This window comes from Haematobia irritans, chromosome 5 (genome assembly GCF_050003625.1).
Source record: "Haematobia irritans isolate KBUSLIRL chromosome 5, ASM5000362v1, whole genome shotgun sequence".
Taxonomy (NCBI): Eukaryota; Metazoa; Arthropoda; class Insecta; order Diptera; family Muscidae; genus Haematobia; species Haematobia irritans.
Window position 1 is genome coordinate 32825255 of NC_134401.1, and position 15864 is coordinate 32841118.

General features: G+C 29.0%; 1 protein-coding gene across 10 annotated transcripts in view; it reads right to left on the bottom strand.

Annotated features, from left to right (window-relative positions):
• Positions 1–3043: 3043 nt before the first annotated feature.
• Positions 3044–15864, bottom strand: part of Buffy (BCL2 family apoptosis regulator buffy) — a 43932-nt gene continuing 31111 nt past the window's right edge. For all 10 annotated transcript variants that reach the window (XM_075309381.1, XM_075309382.1, XM_075309385.1 and 7 more), the window contains 4 exons: positions 3888–4217; positions 3674–3820; positions 3304–3612; positions 3044–3236 (listed from right to left, as the gene is read on the bottom strand). In XM_075309381.1, the coding sequence (XP_075165496.1) occupies positions 3069–3236; positions 3304–3612; positions 3674–3820; positions 3888–4175 (912 nt within the window). In that variant the 5' untranslated portion in view covers positions 4176–4217 and the 3' untranslated portion in view covers positions 3044–3068. The remainder of the gene's footprint in view (positions 3237–3303; positions 3613–3673; positions 3821–3887; positions 4218–15864) is intronic.

Consider the following 15864-nt stretch of genomic DNA (forward strand, 5'->3'; position numbering starts at 1 on the left):
TCTATAATCTTTGATTTTATGCAACAAAACGGTATGTACAAACAAGTATATATTGTAGAACCTTACACTAAAAACAAACGTGACCCCTCTAAGGGTATAAAGCCCATTTAATCCTATTTTAGTTCATAGAATTATTCTGTTTTGACTAAGTTTCCTTGACTTTAATAACTTTCTTGCGTACTTTAGTTAAATGAACTAAAAAAGCACACTCAAAAAGCATAAAAAAGTTTACCAAATTCGCATTTCTCACAAAGTAGTTCAGAATTTCTTAAAATTTGTAAATTTTTATCACAAAATGCGCCCATCATCAACTACATATGGTGCTAAAGACATTTTTACAAGTTTGAAATCCAATTTTTTCCTTCCAAGTACGAAGTTTTTTTAAACAAGTGAAAACAATCATTATGTCTAATAAATTTGGCGTGAGATCGGCGTTTATAATACAGTTAACTTAAAATTTTCTAAAATTAACCAAAATTTTCTAAAATAAAAAAAAAACTTTTTTTTCTAAAATAAAAAAAAAACTAATCCATGATGGATTGCGTGCATATTAAAGACCTATATACTTAAGTTTTTGATAGGTTTATATATAGAAATCTATATATAATTTTGAACCGATATGATAATTAGGGACCATTCATCCTGATTGGATGAAATTTGCTACTCCAAGAGGTTCTGGAGATTAAATCTGGGGATCGCTTTATATGTGGCTATATACGCTCAAAAACTAGTGAACCCTATATTTCATTAAAGCCGATTTACGGCCATTTTCATGTATCTCCGTTAGACTTTAACACCCAGTTAACAGAAAATAAAATCGAAATACCTTCTCTCCGGTTAACTTTAACTGAAAAATTTTTAGCAGTTAAGTTCCTAACTGGCATATGGAATATATAGACAAGATGACATACTATTCCATAGTACGGTTTAAAAGTTCGTTAGCTAACGTAGCACTAACGGAGCTTCCTGAAAATGAGGGTTAATTCTATTTTGGTTCATGGAATTATTACGTTTTAAGAAGGTTTCCATGACGTTTAATAATTTTTTGCGTACGTTAGTTAAATTAACTAAAACAGAGGAAGAAATTATACACAAATGAAGCATAAAAATTAACTATATTCGGGACTCCCTCAAAATAGTTCAGTATTTCTTAAAATTTGTAAATTTTACCAATAATGAGCCCATCATGAACTTCGTATGGTACTAAAGACATTTTTTCAATTTTTAACTCCAATTTTTTCCATCAAACTTCGAAAGTTTCTTTAACAAGTGAAAAAGAAATGAATTATGTCAAATAAATTTTCTTGAATTTGTCGAAAAGTATTTACTTATTTTTTGTTTAATTAAAATTTTCTAAAAATAATCTAAATTTTCTAAAATTAACCAAAATTGTTCTTCCTAGTGGGTTCACTGTTTTTTTCAGTGTATAATTTTGAACCGATATGAACCAATTTTCGCATGATGGTTAGGTTAGGTGGCAGCCCGATGTATCAGGCTCACTTAGACTATTCAGTCCATTGTGATACCACATTGGTAAACTTCTCTCTTATCACTGAGTGCTGCCCGATTCCATGTTAAGCTCAATGACAAGGGACCTCCTTTTTATAGCCGGCGTTCCAAATTGCACTGAAACCACTTAGAGAAGTTTTGAAACCCTCAGAAATGTCACCAGCATTACTGAGGTCGGATAATCCACCGTTGAAAAACTTTTTGGTGTTCGGTCGAAGCAGGAATCGAACCCACGACCTTGTGTATGCAAGGCGGGCATGCTAACCATTGCACCACGGTGGCTCCCTTTTTTTTCGCATGATAATTTGGGGCCAAATTTCAACATGATCGAATGAAATTTGCTCCTCCAAGAGATTCCGGAGGTGAATCGCTTTATATGGGGCTTTATATATATTTATGAACCGATATGAACCAATTTTTTTATGATTAGTAAAAAGCATATACTAGCCGGATCTGATGAAATCTGCTTTTCCAGGAGTCTCAGTTTATATGGGAGCTATATATAATTTTGGACCATAATATGGAGTTTTTCGTGGTGGTTACAGTTCAATATTCACATTACGTACCAAATTATCATCGAATCGAATTAAATTTGCTCCTCCAAAATGTTCCTAAAATCAAGTTATATGAGGGCAATATATAATTAAAGACCGATATGGACCAATTTTTGCACTAAAACCACGTGCCAAATTTCAACCGGATCGGATGAAAGACAATCCGCAAGGAAAATCTGTGTATCGGTTTATATATAATTATGGGAGGGCTATATATAATTATGGACAGATATGGACCATTTTTTACATGGGTGTTAGAGGCCATGTATTAACATCACGTACCAAATTTTAACTGAATCTGATGAAATTTGCTTCTCTAAGAGGGTCCGCAAGCCAAATCTGGGGTGGACTATACGTAAAAGTAGTAGATATGGCCCATTTGCAGTACCATACGACCTACATCAATGACAACTACTTGGGTCAAGTTTCAAGTTGATAGCTTGTTTCGTTTGAAAGTTAGCGTAATATCAGCAGACGGACGATCACCGGTAGATCGACTCAGAATATATATCAAATTCCATAAAGAAGTCTGAGGCCAATATTTCGATGTGTGAAAAATACAATGACAATGGAGGGTATAAAGAGTTATTATTAAGTAATATATTTATTTTATTCCTTGACTTCGATCAAACCTATTAAATGTCGTTTAGCACACCAAAGATCAAATCAAACATATGCCCATGGTGGGTATTTGCCTTCAAGAGAGTAATTTTTTAAAAGAGCTTTCACTTTAACACGAGTAAGCTTTTCTAGTTATATTCACCTCGTACATTAGATTTAAATATAAACGCTTACGAATGTATTACGGATTTGTCTGTCAAACAAATCTGAAAGAAAATTTAAAATCAAAATCAAAAATAAAATCAAATCAGTAGTGAATACCTAAGAATATTGTGCTGACATATGGGTATGGGTATTCAATATGAATAATGAACCATCGCCCACATTCTGGGGCCCATTTTTTCACCGCCCAAAAAATGTTTTCTTTTAACTCTATTAATTTTATTATTTTCCAGTAATTTTATCATATGCTCTAGGTATTAAATAAGTAATAAGGAATCTTATAAACATATAGACTAAAACTAAACCAAAAATACTACCAACAATAATTGTGGTCCATTCCAAGGGATTAAGTGTATTAGTTGCTGGATGGACATGATTGTTGATGCCAACCTAAAGAATAATCAATTAAAGGTAAATATTCCTTATAAGCTTTATATTTAACATCTTTTAGACTTACCCATCCACCATTTTCATTAATCCATTGCACCAGTTCATCTTCAATCACATCGGAGACGCCTTGCATTAATTTGGGTAAATATTCGGGATGACCTTGACGAACACAATCCACTGACAAGCCGCCGGCAATAGCAAATAGAGAAACAATTTTGCTCCATGTAATATCCATGCGAAATAATTCTCTGGCTACAGCACTAACTAATAGTATAACAGTATCAGCAGATTGAAATTCTCCACCAGGATTACGGCAAATTTGTCTTGCAACACCTGTATAGATACGAGGATGCATGCGTTCTAGTTCATCGCCTAACTGGAAAACATTTTCATATAATTTATATTGGTATATATAGGGAAAAGATCAAATATCTTACCACCATAACTGCTGGAAAGACCTCACGAACCACTGACATTGTTGAGGTACCCAAAATACTGCGAATACGTTGCAATCCCAGTTTCTTGTTGAATAAACCGGAACGACGTAAACGCCTTTTTATATATTGGCCACATAAGCAACGTCCCTAAGAGGAGGAAAAACAATTATTATAGACATTTTGTTCTTTCTCTCCCATTTAATTGGCTTCATACCTGTGTTACTATCTCCTGAGCTGGTATCTGGGCCGCTTTCCATCCAATTGTATAGGAGAGTTTTCGCGTTACCACATCGCCAACATTACTTAATCGCCGTCGTGTGGATATTTGATTAACTTCCAGTAAATTTGCTGAATGTAATGTTGCAGGAAAGCTAAATTTTCTTCTCGGTTGTCCAAGCGGCGGACGATCGTTTATGCCTGGAGGTTGTAGAAAATTTGGGTTGTAATTGGAGTTGCCATAGTAATTTTGATTATTTTCATTGTACGACCCGGAATTGGACATGATGGTGGAGACCAAAATTCACTGGCTGGGAATGTTAAATATCTGTAAATACAAAATGAAGTCGATGTTGTAGAATTCAGAAGGAGAAGTGATACTACACAAAAAGAAATTTATTTTGTTTTTATATGAAAACTTGCTTTTGGTCATATCTCCTAAACTAACATAAGCGTCCTAGAACGAAAAGGAGGTTAATTCATGATCACCCCAAAAATAAATTAATAATGTCATCCAAATCCACAAAAAATCTAAATTTTTATATGAAGAACTTCTTATATCTCTCATATCTCATTTTGTGATCACCTCCATCCAAATAGACGTGTTTCGAAGCATCGCGATCGTATTTTTGGAGCATTCCTTTCGACCAATCGACACAAGGCTATAGACAAATTGTGTGAGATCCAACTCGAACAAATTTTTTTGAATATATGCTGGTCCCACTAATGCCGAAGGTTCTCTCAATTCCACGATAGGAACATGACAATCTTGTGCTATCAGTTGGCTCACACCGTCAATGGTTTCCGGGACAACAACTGATTTTGAACGACCTTCATGAAATTCATCTTGGAGTGAACTACGACGTCGGTTGAATCCACCATATCGTCGATAAACACTGGTCCTTTACGGAGCTTCATCGCCAAAAGTTGAATTAAGTTCATCGATGCATCGCACAAAATTGTGAACGATTTAATACCATTTTGTAAAATGTTCTGAGTACGTATAATCTCAAAATGTCAAGTTTTTTGATACAGTTGTCAGTTTGCGGATTGATACAAACCCGAAATATAAAATGCAACCCTATAATATATATAGCCCCCCCCCCCAACAAATAAACCGACCTCCATGATTTGACCTTGGAGGAAGAAATTTTAACCCTCTAATTACCATGCGATAATTGGTTCATATCGGTTCTTTATTATTTATAAACTCCTCTATAAACTGAAAAACTATTTACGTGATGCAATATAAATTTTAGGATGCGCAATTTACATAATATTAAGGACAAATTTCTTTAAAATAATGAAATTTTAATTAAAATAAAATTTATTATCTTTGCTTCAACAATGTTTTTAATAAATTTAGGACACATATTTTCAAAATTGTCATCACTTCGTTAAAGTCGTATGTCTTTTAACTAAGGAAAATTTTCCTTAAAGTAAAGAAACACATTTTTGATTTAAAGAAATCGTCCTTAAATTAACTGAAATATTGAATCTTTGGATTTAAGATAAAAACGCTTCAAATTTAGGCTAAGGCTTGAAAATTGAAGTTATAGATCGAAGTGGGACAGAAAAATCGAAAATCGACTTTATGTGAAAAACAAAATTTAAATTGAATTTTTGTTATAGCCCATTCACATTAGACTCGAAATCTACTAAAAGTGGATTTGAAATTCCTTTTTTATAAGCCAAATGACAGTTGAAATCTAGTTAAAGTGGATTTTGAAAGTGTAATGTGTATGAGGATTTATCTTAAAATTCTACTGAGTTTCTAATAAATCTGACTAAAATTGAATAAACAATGATGGCCAAAAACAATTTATCGACATTCAATTGTGTCGATAAATCAAAGCGGTCGATAATTCAAGTCGAAAATCTAAATTCAACTTTTTGAATAATTTTTTTCGTGAAAAATATCTGTGAAGTCGACTTTCTGTAATTTTCAAATTCGTAATTTTCAAAGTCGAAAACACGGTTGCCACAGTTGGTAGAAATCTACCAAAATTTTAAGATTTTTTACTGTTTGGAAGATTGGTAGAATTCTTCATGTTTTGGTAGATTTTGCAAAATATTCCCCTCCAACAGAAGTACTTCACAAATTTTCTATAGAAATACAATTTTGAGAACATTTTCTATAGAAATAAAATTTTGACAAAATTTACTATTGAAATAAAATTTTGAGAAAATTTTCTATAGAAATAAAATTTTGAGAAAATTTTCTATAGAAATAAAATGTTGAGAAATTTTTCTATAAAAATATAATTTTGACAAAATTTTCAATAGAAATAAAGTTTTTAGAAAATAGAAATAAAATTTTGACAAATTTTTCTATCGAAATAAAATGTTGAGAAAATTTTGAGAAAATTTTCTATAGAATAAAATTTTGAGAAAATTTTCTTTAGAAATAAAGTTTTGAGAAAATTTTCGAAAGAAAAAAAATTTTGAGAAAATTTTCTATAAAAATATAATTTTGACGAAATTTTCTATAGAATAAAAATGTCTATAGAACAAAATTTTGAGAAACTTTTCTATAGAAATAAAGTTTTGAGAAAATTTTCTATAGAAATAATGTTTTGGGAAAATTTTCGATAGAAATAATTTTTTGAGAAAATTTTCTATAGAAATAAAATTTGGAGAAAATTTTCTATAGAAATAAAGTTTTGAGAGAATTTTCTATAGAAATAAAGTTTTGAGAAAATTTTCGATAGAAATACAATTTTGAGAAAATTTTATATAGAAATAAAATTTTGGCAAAATTTTCTATAGAAATAAAATTTTTAGAAAACTTTTGATAGAAATAAAGTTTTGGGAAAATTTTCGAAAGAAATAAAATTTTGAGAAAATTTTCTATTGAAATAAAGTTTTGAGAAAATTTGCGATAGAAATAAAGTTTTAATAAAATTTTCTTTAGAAATAAAATTTTGACAAAATTTTCTATAGAAATTTTCTATAAAATTTTGGCAAAATTTTCTATAGAAATAAAATTTTTAGAAAACTTTTGATAGAAATAAAGTTTTGGGAAAATTTTCGAAAGAAATAAAATTTTGAGAAAATTTTCTATTGAAATAAAGTTTTGAGAAAATTTGCGATAGAAATAAAGTTTTAATAAAATTTTCTTTAGAAATAAAATTTTGACAAAATTTTCTATAGAAATAAAAATTTGACAAAATTTTCTATAGAAATAAAATTTTGACAAAATTTTCTATAGAAATAAAATTTTGACAAAATTTTCTATAGAAATAAAATTTTGACAAAATTTTCTATAGAAATAAAATTTTGACAAAATCTTTTATAGAAATAAAATTTGGAGAAAATTTTCTATAGAGATAAAATTTTGACAAAATTTTCTAAAGAAATAAAATTTGAACAAAATTTTCTTTTGAAATAAAATTTTGACAAAATTTTCTATAGAAATAAAATTTAAAAAAAAAATTTTCTATAGAAATAAAATTTTGACAATATTTTCTATAGAAATAAAATTTTGACAAAATTTTCTATAGAAATAAAATTTTAACAAAATTTTCTATAGAAATAAAATTTTGACAAAATTGTCTATTGAAATAAAATTGTGTGAAAATTTTCTATAGAAATAAAATTTTGTGAAAATTTTCTATAGAAATAAAATTTTGTGAAAATTTTCAATAGAAATAAAATGTTGACACAATTTTCTATAGACATAAATTTTTGACAAAATTTTCTATAGAAATAAAATTTTGAAAAATATAATTTTACGAAATTTTCTATAGAAATAAAATTTTGACAAAATTATCTATAGAAATAAAATTTTGACAAAACTTTCTATAGCAATAAAATTTGACAAAATCTTCTATAGAAATAAAATTTTTACAAAATTTTCAATAGAAATAAAGTTTTGACAAAATTTTCTATAGAAATAAAATTTTGAAAAAATTTTCTATAGAAATAAAATTTTAACAAAATTTTCTATAGAAATAAAATTTTAACAAAATTTTCTATAGAAATGAAAATTTTAGGATTAAGCATTTTTGGTTTAAAGTTGTTTTGGAACTAAGAAAATATTTTAAAATTTGAAATATCTGTTATAATTTGGATTTTTGAACTGCCATTTATTTGTACGTGAATAGCTTTGTTAATATACTACAAACAGAATATTCTATAAATGAGATTTTTGCCTTAATTTAAATTTTGTTGATGCTAAATTTAAAGCTAGATAGGTCCATAAAATGTCTTTCTTTTAAAGAAGCGGCAACTTTGTCTCGGAATCTATACCAAAATCCCTCAAGGAAGGTCAATTTGTTTGGAACCAAATAAACTTGTTTTGAATGTACATATATCTCATACCCAATTTTATTTGAACTCTTATGATATGAAGTTAAATTAACCCGAAAAACAACTCTTCTAATTAAAAACTACAATTGACATCCATGACTTCATATTCCTATATGGTTTATGATAATTACACACAAAAAAAAATTTTTCTGATTCAATCACTAAATTAATTGATCCAATTAATTTTTTAATTGAAATGTCTTCAATCACGAAAATGATAGTATCAATCACAGTTTTAATTGGGCATAGAAAAAATTCTTGATTAAAAAATTAATTGATTTTTTCAGCAAATTTCAATTAATTTTTTAATTGATTCAATTAAAAATTTAATTGATGTTGATTGTAAAACTCAATTAATTTATTAATTAAAAAGGTAACTATTTTTAATTACTATCTGAATTGGCTTAGAGGTTTTATTTGGATTAACAAATGATTGTTTGAAATACATTTTTAATTAAAAAAAAGAATCAGCGCTTTTTTAACTGAATTAGTCTTCCGAATTTGATTAAAAAGTTAATTGTATAAATTAATTATTTAATTAAAAATTTTAAAATTTTAACTTAATGTTTCTATCATGATTAAAAAGTTAATTGTATCAATTAATTTATTAATTGAAGATATTTTCAACTTCAATTAACTTTTTAATTGGAAATATTTTGGTGATATTTTTTTCTGTGTAGGTGCAAATTATTTGCACAATCTGTTTATTGTAAAATGTTTCTATCGATTTTCTACTCATGTTCCAACAATTAATACTCATAACTCTTTATGGTCAAGGCAACCAAAACGGAAAATTGCAGTGAGAGACTGTTACAAGTTGATAAAAATTAATGTTGAAAATGAAAGTGAAATACAAACGACGGGTACGAGTCAGATGTATATGGAAAACACTTTTAAGGAAAAATGTAATGTCTAATGAAAATGATTTCATTCACTTAAGATTTTAAAGAAACTTGGTTTTATCTCTAGCGACCATTTTTATATAGCTTCACTAGGCTTTAACTGTCAGTTAACAAATAGTTAATTGAAGATATTTTCGTTGCGGTTTTAAATATTTTCCTAACTGAACTGTGAGTATATATACAGAATTACATTGATCTAATAGAGACTCATGAAACGAAAAGGCTTTAAAGGCTTTGACATAAATTTAATTTTGAAATTTTCCAAACTAAAAAACTCATTAAAAATCAGCAATCAACTTTTTCGATTTTCCACCGAGTTCATTAAAAGTAAATTAATTAATTTTTCAAATGCCACCTCGCACTGGTACTTAAAAACAAAATTGTTTCAAATGTCATTTTTTGATTTCAAAAAATTCCAAAACAACAAGTCTTTGCCTACATTCGTTTCCAACTCACGGTCTGTCTAAAATCCTTTAGAATCAAACTAGTTTCTTTTGTATTGTGCGTGATTTTCTTCGTTTTAAATCAATTTCAAACTAGAGTGTCTAACTAATGTTAGATCAATGTTCGCAGACGTTAAGCTATTTGTGCACAAAATGAAATGAATCAAAACGCACATTGCTATTGCCAAAAGGCAATAGAAAACCAAACATTTTTCTATTCACATTTATTTTTTCTTGTAACATTATTAAACGTTTTGAATTCTGATTAAAATTCCATCAAACCATAAACACAACTTAAGATTTCAAAATTGTTATGATTTTAACCATTTGTGGCTTTTGGTACGCAGCATCAGTAACAGCCAATTGGCGCGCACTCAATGCTAGATTTATGGCTTAATGAAGAACGCGATGATGGTGGCTGAAAAAATCAAGCATTCGATGCGACCAAACATAAGACAAAACTAAATGCAGTTAGAGAAATTCAATACCAAATAATATTTTGGTGATATACAGAAAAAAGTGAACTGTTTTATGGGAAAATTGAACTGAAATTTTATTCCATTTTTGAGATTTCCATAATGCATTGTTAAAATAACGAGAATTTGCTAAGATTTTTGAATTTGTAACTACTTCTCATAAAAGCAAAAATGAACTAAATTAAAAAAACATTGGCTCCAAATTCTTACCATATTAACTTAACTACTTTTTTGAATAGTGCTCGAAAAATTTCTTCTGCTTTAGTTAGCATTGAACTTATTTTTACGGTCCTGGAAATTTATGTCAACATTTAGTTCATAAATTTTTTGAAACATATTTGAATAAAAGAAAATTTCATTGGTAATTTTAATTAAAAGAAAGTTTATAATAGTTGCCCAATTTTTTTTTTTCATTAAATTTAGGACACGATTTTTTTTAAATTACCTACGTTGGGGTCATTTGATGACCCAACTCGTATTTATCACCACCGCATGATGATAAATTCAGCATGGATTCAATGTATGTTTTTTTGTCCTTCCATTAAGGATTTTGGTATTGTTTCCGAGCAAAAAATGCGGCTTCTTAAAAAAAAAGACATTTTCTATTTGACTTTAAATCTAGTATAAAAAATTAAAATTAGGATACATATCTCATTTTTCAAATTTTCATTCTCTTTTCGAGGTATATTAATAAAGCTATTCACATACAAAATAATGCCAGTTTAAAAATCCAAATTATAACGAATACTTCAAAGTAAAAAATGTTTTCTTAATTCCAAAAAAAATTTAAACCGAAGATGCTAAATCCCCAAAATAAGTTTTAGCCTATATTTGAAGTATTTTTATCTTAAATCTAAAGATTCAATATTTCATTTAATTTAAGGACGATTTCTTTAAACCAAAAATGTGTTTCTTTACTTTAAGGAAAATTTAACGTAGAGACGCAATTTTTTAAAACTTGTGTCTAAATTTAATAAAAATAATTTTTTTGAAGCAAAGATTATAAAATTTATTTTAAATAAAATTTCATTATTTTAAAGAAATTTGTCCTTAATATTTTGTAAATTGAGTATCCTAAAATTTAGATTGCATAATCTTTAATATATCGTAAAAATTTTTTCAGTGTAGTTAGAACTTTTATTTATATTCTAATAGCAAGAAATGCAGTGACGATAAATAAAATTTTGATTATCAAATGACCCCAATTTAGCATAAGGGTTAAAGCAGCATGTCTTTGAAGTAGGACAAAATGTCTTAATAGTAAAGAGAAATATTTTTGATTTAGAAAATAATCCTTTAACTAACTGAAGTATTGCATCTTTGGATTAGTGACAAATGTCCATATTCATAATAATTTACTGACAGTTTATTTGTGTGGTAATAGTAGGTTTGAAGTTTACATTATCTTTTATGAGTATGGGGAAAATCTTCAAATAGACAAAATCATATTTTGAGGATTTTATATGTTTTATTGAAAGTTTTCTTTCTTTTTGAAATAAATTTTACAGATACTCCAATCTGTTATAATTTGGATTTTAAACTGCCATTTATTTATAGAAGAAAAGATTTATTAACATATTGCAAAAAGAGAATGAAAATTTGTTAAATGAAATCTTTCCTAACTTTTATTTTTTATAACTTGGATTTACATTTAGAAAAAATGTCTTTATTTTAAAGAAATCCATTCTTTGGTTCGGAATAAACACCAAAATCCTTAAGGGAAGGTCAAAATCTTTGGATTCAGGTAAACTCTTTTGAGTGTAAATTCTTGAAAGTACACTCAAAAAAAGTGAACCCTCTGTTTCACTAAAGCCAATTTAACATTATTTTAGTTCATGGAATTATTATGTTTGGAGAAAGTCTCCTTTACTCTAATAATTTTTTGCGTACGTTAGTTCAATGGACTAAAAAATGGGAAAAAATTATACACATGTGAAGTTCAACGATTTACTAAATTCGTACTTCTCACAAAATAGTTCATTATTTCTTTAAATTTGCAAATTTTACTACAAATGCGCCCATCGTGAACTTCGTATGACACTAAAGACATTCTTGCAATTTTGAATGCCACATTTTTCCTTCAAACTACAAAATTTTCTTAACAAGTGAAAAAAATTAAATGACTCTTATAAATTTTCATGAATTTGTCGAAATATATTTACTTATTTTTGAGATATAGGCATGATGTCAGCGCTTGTGATACTAATAAGTTAAAATTTTCTAAAAATAATTTAAATTTTCTAAAATTAACCAAAAATTTTCTTCCTGGCGGGTTCACTGTTTTTTTCAGTGTAAATGACATAATTCTTTCGCATATTCTCAATTTTTGTCAAAGTAACAATGAAAAATACAATGTAGCTGACACGGAGTGCCATTTTTTAATTGAATCAAATGACGAGAATTTGTGTAAGTACACTCAAAAAAAGTTTACTTTACCTTAAGAAAAATTTGCCTTAGTTCAAAGACATACGACTTTATTCAATTTTCAAAAATTGTGTCTTACATTTAATAATTTTTTTTGAAGCATAGAATATAAACTTTGTTTTAATTAAAATTTAATTATTTTAAAGAAATTTGTCCTTAATATTTTGTAAATTCCACCTCCTAAAATTTAGATTGCGTAATCTTTAATATCACGTAAATATTTATTTCAGTGTACTAAATTTTCTCTATTCTAAATTGATGAATCCACCTATAAGTCTTAGTCTATATTTGAAGCTTTTTTGTCTTTAATCAAATTTCCGTCAATTTTCGGATTATTTCTTTAAACCAAAAATTTTTTTCATTACTTCAAGGAAAAATTGCTTTAGTTCAAAGTCTTGCGATTTCAAAAGATCCGTATTCCAATTTTTGTGAATTTTTTTTATTATTTTTATTAATGAGCAAATAAATAGTTTTTGGTCTAACATTATTACGATTGAAATAAAATCAGATTTTTTGATTTTAAAGAAAATTTGTATACAATTTGTTTGTCTAAAATTTCGTTCGGGAGGAAAGTATTTATTCTTTGTGGGTATTCAATGTAGTCATATTTTGGGTCCTAAATGTCTATCCTAAAATTTCATAAAATTTGCGTTGTTAAATGTTGATTTAATTTTGAGGAAATTTAATGCTATTGTTAAAAAACATTTCAAAACATTTTGAGTAATCGTTTGTAAGAAGATTTTTTTTTGGTTGTACCCAAAAAAATATGTCTGACAAACATATTGGATTGTATATTTCTGATCGGATAAAAGCAGGTGCGTATATGAATTATGGCTGTTAAAAAATGTCGACGAATATGTGCTGTCATTAGTACTTGTCATCATATATGACAAACGAACAAAATTTTTGCAGTCCATTTCCTTTTTACGGATTTAGCCAGCCAGCCAGCTAACCAACTTGTAAACCACTAAACCTGCCATGAATTGACTTCGCCACACAGACAAATATTTTTTTCGTTGAAAAAAGAATTTTAGTTGTAAAAAAAACAACTACTATTAATGATTTGTTTGACAAGTTATCCATAAATGTCCTGGTAATGCTCCTCGTTATTGATTCAATGCGGCATTTTTATTGTTTCAGTTTATAAATTGAGATAAAACGTAAATTATACATGCCATAAACTTATGATTGTGATTTTCTTAAAAAAAACTGCCTATTGTACGAATATGTGTTTGTCTGGTATGGAACCGCCGTCTTCATCGTTCATCTATCTGGCAATCTATGTTAGCCCATGGAGCACCGTATGTCTGTGGCACATAAATAGTTAATGAGTTTATTTAACAACGGGTGGTAAAAGTTTAATGATGTCTATTTAAAAACAAATGGAAATGTCTTTATTGCAATTTTTCATTGAATTGCCAAATTGGGGATTGGATTGAAATTGTAAAATGGCTATTTTAAGTGATTAAATTACATTGTAGACAAGTGTAATTATCTATTACAAAAGGAGACAAATGGATTTAGATGAGATTATAAGATAAGTCAATGCAGTTTCTGTTTTCCAGTGGCAGTGCTTCACAATTTGTCCCAGGACGTGTCCTTTGGAATGAGTCCAAGTCGTGTCCTAAAGTGTAAATTTACCCCGTCACTGACAGACCCATGGACTGGGACGGGACCAGGAACTAGTCTTGTACCGGTGCTCGCGTTGATCCATTTCTCGTAGGTCATGCTTATTTATAGGGCAAATCTGTGGATTCGGCGCTACATTCTGTAGTGCATCATATTGAGATATATGTATGACATACAGCGAACATATTCTGGTGGCTTTTATTGAAGGCGCTTTTAAAAATGCGAGAATCGAAAAGAAAAAAAAAATTAAGTTCTTCTAAAGGCACAACTTTAAATGCACTTCTAAAAATGTCCTCTCACAGATGTTCTTTATTTTAACTACTCAGGAAGTTCTTTTAATTCAACTTTTTTATAAATCGCTTTTTTCATATTTTTAAAAAGTAATTGTAACTTTTTTTGTTTCAAATAGGTTAGAAACATAAAAAGGGTTAATAAAATGGTGCAAATTATTTAAATTTTGTCCAAAAAATTGCTAAACCCATTCTAGAAAATTTGCGCATTTATGAAAATATTTGAGGTCAAGCGTATCAGACAAGCGTTACAATGCATTAAAAATCATAAAAAAATAAAAAGTATTTATTTATCAAAATATCACAAAATTTTTCAAATCACATCCGAAATACTGAATTTGGATCACACCTTAAGAAGCGATGCATATTCAGTGTAACGGCTATTGAAATGGTGCACATCCGTCCTATGACAAGCTCATGTTAAATTCATCGCTTCTGCGCCAATTTTGCTCCACTTCCGGATCCAAAAAGAACATTTTCAGTACTTTTTTGGCGACGCTTTTTTTGCTGGGTTGAATTAGAAAGGTATGGTGTGCGTGATTTTGTAATAGACTGGATTGAGGGAATGTTATTTTATAGAAATATGGAAGCAAGAAATGCGACTACAACAAGGAAACTTCTTTAAGGAGATGTGATATCGCCTTTCCTTTGGTTACTAATATTCGATGAGATTCCGGGGTTTCTGCACAACAAATGGATAAACAGTGGCGTATATGGTTGATAATTGTTATAATGGTGAGAGGCAAATTTCTGGACACGATCTCTGATATAATGAGGAAGGCTTTACAAATTCTATCCGGGTGGGCAAGGAACTGTGATTTGGGTATTAACCCAAAGAAAACGCAGCTAGTGCTCTCCACTAGGGAAAGAAACCCCACCGGGTATAAGGACCCATAATTTCAAGGAATGAGATTATGTCTTTCAAAATCGGCTAAGTACTTGGAAGTTGTCTTAGAATCCAAACTAAAGTGTCTAGAAAACACAGCTGTTCGTCTAAAGAAAACCTACGAGGCACTGTATGCATGTCAAACGTTGATTTGGGGAATGAAGCCCTCACTCTTTCACTGGTTGTTAATTACAGTTAAAAGACCAGTAGCTACCTATAGATGCCACGTCTGGTGACCGATTACTAACCATCGGAATCATATAGAGAAATTCAATAGAATAAACATGTCCGCATTTCTTATATGACTGTTGTAATGAGAAAAATGGCCGCCGCAGCTCAGGAGGTACAGCTGAAGTGATACTAATAAGACTAATAAGGGTTTGGATTCGCTTGGAAACACAGATAGAAGGAATGCAGAACTCGTTGCTTCAGTTGGCCAAAATATCAGGACACACTATATAACAACTCAGCATGTATATGAGGGCAAATTTAAATCGATTATTCCATGTGTAGAGGATTGGGAAGGAAGATTCATACATTTTGGGGATCTGAAAATTTATACGGATGGATCGAAAATGCTTGAATGCACTGATAGTGGGATTTATTGAAGTGGG